This window comes from Tigriopus californicus, chromosome 2 (assembly GCF_007210705.1).
Source record: "Tigriopus californicus strain San Diego chromosome 2, Tcal_SD_v2.1, whole genome shotgun sequence".
NCBI classification, from domain to species: domain Eukaryota; kingdom Metazoa; phylum Arthropoda; class Copepoda; order Harpacticoida; family Harpacticidae; genus Tigriopus; species Tigriopus californicus.
Genome location: NC_081441.1, coordinates 1,387,749 through 1,392,651, shown reverse-complemented (window position 1 = coordinate 1,392,651; position 4,903 = coordinate 1,387,749). Strand labels below are relative to the sequence as shown.

The following is a 4,903-nucleotide window of genomic DNA, read 5'->3' as shown; positions in this document are numbered from 1 at the left end:
CGGCTCAGCGACATAATTCGGGAACACTTTCCAAGTAATCAACGATCGGAAGCCTTGGTTTTGGACGTGGCGGCTGGAACCGGTCGGTTAGGGCCTCACTTGGCTGGAATCGGATTTAAACATATGGATGCTGTGGGTGAGAGTTAATTTAAATGATTGTAATCGCTTTGGGTTCGGATGAAATGAGCATCAAGTGTCATTTGATTGGACGCGTGTATCTTTTTTAGATTATAGCCAGCCCATGCTGGATGTTTTAGAAAAGTTGGATTTATACAACAAAAAAATATGTGCCGCTTTGGGGAGTGGGCGTAAGATTCCTGGGATTGAGGATGAGTCCTACGACGTGGTTACGATCTCCGGCGGATTTTTTCAAGCCCATTTACCTATCGACTCTTTGGAAGAAGTTGTGCGCGTTTTGAAACCAGGTTTGAGCAAGAAATTTTAAGCATTATTTTTGGATGGAATCTTGACTCAAATGTCGATATTGTCTGATTTGGCAGGCGGCTATTTCTTTAACGCGATGACCAAGTACTATTTGGAGAGCGTGGACTCGCTGCATGGCCTGGAACCGTTGATGAGACAAATGGAAACGGACGGCAAGTGGCTCATGAGAGCAAGACTCGTTCAAGATCACGTTATTGGTAGGGAACAAGGCCTGTTTCATGTGTTCCAAAAGTTGTGACAAAAAATACGCCTAACGGAAGGCCCTGAATCTCTGTAGCTAAGATACAGGACAGACGTTCATGTGTATGTTCTCTTTATTACATTTACATCATGCTGAGACGTCTGAAATATATTGCTGTTTATCACCACCAGCAACTTCTGAGATTGGGCCAATTTACGAGCAACGAGCCACCAGTGTGTGTGATTCCTCTTTCGTCCATTTCGTGCATTTGTACTATTAAAGTATGTTCCAAAGCACAAGCTAAACGATACTCCTGAAGTGTTCTATTAACAAGGGGGAGCCTATTTTTTTGTCCTAGCCTCTCATACACATTGAAATCATTTTCATTAGTCATGACTGAAAGCCTATCTTAATTAAAGTCACTGCACCCAACTGTACTACCAGTCTTTGAAAAGTGACAAGTGATGAAAAGTACAATATGTCATATAATAATAATGATAATAATCAAATGTGAATCCCTTGATGATAACTACGTAGCGAAGGGCAAATCATTTAAAAATAATTGTTGTCACTTAAGCCCACTTTCTTACTGCATTTGCCCTTTTCGCCTTATTTGCACTTTTTCACTTTTATCATATACTATTTTGCAAATCAGGACTAAGCATTAAATTTGAGTTGAAATCGGCGCATTTTTGTCCTTAGAATTAATTGATTATATAGTTTGAAATCAATGGCTGCCGTCGAAATAAATGTGTGGAAAGCTGGATGTTGAACAATGGGGCACCCCCACGTGGTTTCGTGAACGCAAATTTTGAAATGCGACAGTACTAAATTTTACTCAGTCGCATTTCAAGATGTGCGTTCACGACACTCTCCGATACTCGCAGTAGGTGCAACTGGGTACAAATCGCATCTCAAAATATGCACTCACGAAACCATGCGGGGGAGCCCCATTGACGACAATTATTATTTTATGAGAGCCAAAAGTACTTCATTTTATCATTTTTATGGGTATCACACCATGACTCTTACAGTGTCTGGGTGAGAATAACTATTTTCAGCCGTCTAGTTCTGCTTGTCCCTAACACAGATTGATTTACAGAATTTTCAAAATCATTTCCAAAATCAATTTCTATTTTTTTGGAATAATTGAAAATAACAATACAAAAATGTCAAATCTTCCAGGCAAAACATTTAATCTTGACTTAGCAATCAAATAATCAATGTTTGGCTTCCAAATGCGATTACAAACCAGCTATTTGAAACATAAAACATCGTCCATTCTGTCCAAGTACTGACAAATTGAAACTGCACACAGAGAGTAGATCTGTGGCGGCTCGTGAGCAACTACCAATTATCCTGCTCAATAACCATGTCTCGTCGATGTTATTAAAAGAATGGACAAGAGAATAAAGGAGCTTTGTTGGTGGACTTTGCCAGTCGCTTCAGATCTGTTAAGGCACGGATCATCATTGATGTCGTTTTCAACCGAGCTCATATTGTGGCATACATTCAACATTAACAAAAACATTAATTACAAATAGTATGTACATGTATTGTATTGTTTGTCTGTTTTGTTTTGTTTTGTTCGTCATCAAACAGCCAATATTAATTATTATCTCAGCCTCAGGAATGAACGCAGGTTCGCCCATTTGAGTTGTTAGATGAGCAACTCATGCTGTATTTTAAATACCGCAAAGAAGCCTGGACTTGGCTGGTGAGGGATCGAACTGGGATTCGCAAATTAGAAAGCGGATGCTCTACAAAAAAATGCTCTTGATCAAAAATCAGAGTTGTTAGCCAATTTTTGTATTTTGTTGATTTGCCACTCCTGTTTTAGCTCGCCGCAAGAGTGAAGCGATAAGACACGGCTAAATCATCCAATTCAAAGTCTGCTACAAGAACTAAATCAAGCTCGGTCAAGCATTCATTCATTGATTCATTCATCCTGGAAATCGATCCCATTGCCAATTGAAAAACGAGCCTTTCGTTTCTCCAACATGAGTGAAATGAGTTCCATAAGCAAAGGAATAGCGATTAATCGAATGCCATTGCAGAGGAACATACCTCAGACAAAAGAGCCGATTGGTGAAACATCAAGAGTCTGTCTTTTAGGATCAGGGCGTGGCTCTCTCCTGACTATGCGGTTATTCGTGAACAGGGGCCCCTCATACCCTAACAACATAAGGGGAACGAAAACCCGATAATTCAACAAGTTCCTCCTGCGTCAGACAGCTTTTTCCCTTTGATATATTCTAAGTTCTTGAATGCAAGTCGGCATTTACCGCATCATTGCTCTCTTTTTCTTACGATTCTAGAGTTACATTTGTTGTTACAAATATCAAAGATTTCTTTTTTTTTGACTTTTTTTTTTACTTCACGTCAAGTTTCGATGTTCTTGTGGTTTTATTCAGGGACACATGTTGGGGATAAGCTCAAATACAGTGAGCTGAAGTGAATGGTAAAATTAAAGCGAGATCCTTAGATGTGAAGCAAGCTGGCATTTTAAAGACTCGTTCTGGGGTCTTGATTTTGTTTTTCAGGCCTAACTTGAATAGCAAATGCCTTGTTCAATCGATAGTCTGGAGATACTAATTTCTCTGATCGAGGTTGCAGCCGATTCTTCCCTTCTGCAGTGTAATCCGAAAACCGGGTATCATCGCTCACCATCTTTTGTAAATTGCGAATGCGCTTTTGTTCCCAAGATGCCAACCATAATCCTGCCCCAGGGGATCTAAAAATATAGCAATATACTATCGGGAAAAAAAGTATTTTTCCCCTCAGGGCTGATTGTCTCGCGTTGGCCACCAAATTGGTTGGGAGGCAGCTGTCTAGGTGGGGATGCACACTTCAAATCTTTGTACCGAGTGATGCGGAAAGCGATGCAACGTCCATGTAAATGCTTGGCTCAATATTTTCTTTTTTTATTTAGCGAAGAGAGCTAAAATGCGATCAATGTTCAAGCGAGTCCAAAAATACACATGTTGTATGTGGATAATTTGAATAAACTAGCCAATGAAACTTGTTACTTTTTCGTTTTTTACCTCCCAGTGCGTACAAAGTTAAATTGCAGTGACCCTATCACCCAATGCAAAATCTAGAGCCATGTTTAAAATGAACTATTGTTTTGCTCTTTTATTCGCTCCCATGGTTTTCGTCTATCTCGACCAAAGTATTTTCATACATCTCGGGTTATCATCTCATACACCTCACAAGTGGCTATTTTGGATGATCTTCAAGACTTGTCCAGACTGACGAGGGCGAGTTTGTCATGATGCCTTTGACTTGCCAGTTCCTACCAAAGTGAGGGCTGAACTGTCGGAAGTAGACAAATTTCCTGGAGGCTTTGTCGTATTTCATGTGGCTTATTGGTCACTCCAAGCCTGCTAATGCTCAACGCGTTATTGATCGTTTTTATTTAGGGGATTTATGTCATTCTGCACAAAAAAAAAAAAAATGTAACAAACATGAATGAATGCTTGCCCCTGATTCCTGATCAACCCTATTTTCAAGGGCTGGCCAGATCCGCGAACTCTAATGAGATCTATTATGAATATAAAGTGAAGTCAAACAAATGAGTATTGATAACCAGTGGGGGTAAGGAAGTCCTCAAAAAGCACCATGTAATACCAAGATCATCCGTGTTCAATATATATTTTCGGGAGCCCTTTCCTCTCTTCTTATCTGCAGTGCTAATTAGTAACTTATTACAAATCATGCCATGTATATAATCACATGAAGAGTTCTACTTTCCGCCATTCTCTTTCTCTTCATCGTCCATGACCTCGAGGATGGTTTTGGCGTCCGGGCGTTGATCCGGATCCTCTTCCGTGCAGGCAAAGAATAGGCTCAAGACCTTCTCGTAGCCTTGAGCCGTCAATTTCTCCAAATCTCGAGGCAGTTCAGGCCTTGTGCCGAGAGCGGCCTCGAATTCAGAGTCGTCGTATTCAAACGCCCCAAAGATATCGTCTGTGCTCTCGGCCAATTTACTGAACTCGGTTTCCGTGGAGAGCTTGTTGATGTGTGGCGATTCGAGGGCCAGCATCTCGTAGATCACGCACCCGAGAGCAAAGATATCAGTCTTGTGAGTGACCTCACCATCGTCGATGGCTTCGGGAGCCGACCAAGGACCCGTTCCGATGTAATATTCGTGGTCGTTCTTCTTCTTCAGCTGCTTGTTCAACTCCAATGTGACGCCAAAGTCACAAAGCTGGACGTGGTCAAAGTTGCCGTGAATCAAAATATTGGCCGATTTGAGGTCTCCGTGGAGTAAATGTT

The 4,903-nt window shown here is 41.0% G+C and overlaps 2 protein-coding genes across 2 annotated transcripts in view; one reads left to right on the top strand and one right to left on the bottom strand.

Moving 5' to 3' along the window:
- Positions 1 to 6: 6 nt before the first annotated feature.
- On the top strand, positions 7 to 812 carry LOC131893077 (uncharacterized). The gene is made up of 3 exons (XM_059243010.1): positions 7 to 136; positions 228 to 425; positions 501 to 812. The coding sequence occupies exons 1-3, from the start codon at positions 124 to 126 to the stop codon at positions 680 to 682; spliced, it is 393 nt and encodes a 130-aa protein (XP_059098993.1). The 5' UTR covers positions 7 to 123; the 3' UTR covers positions 683 to 812.
- Positions 813 to 4,260: 3,448 nt separating this feature from the next.
- Positions 4,261 to 4,903, bottom strand: part of LOC131877072 (lymphokine-activated killer T-cell-originated protein kinase-like) — a gene marked incomplete at its 5' end in the record, with an annotated part of 1,694 nt that continues 1,051 nt past the window's right edge. The window contains 1 exon segment of the mRNA XM_059222630.1: positions 4,261 to 4,883. Within this exon segment, the coding sequence (XP_059078613.1) occupies positions 4,371 to 4,883 (513 nt within the window).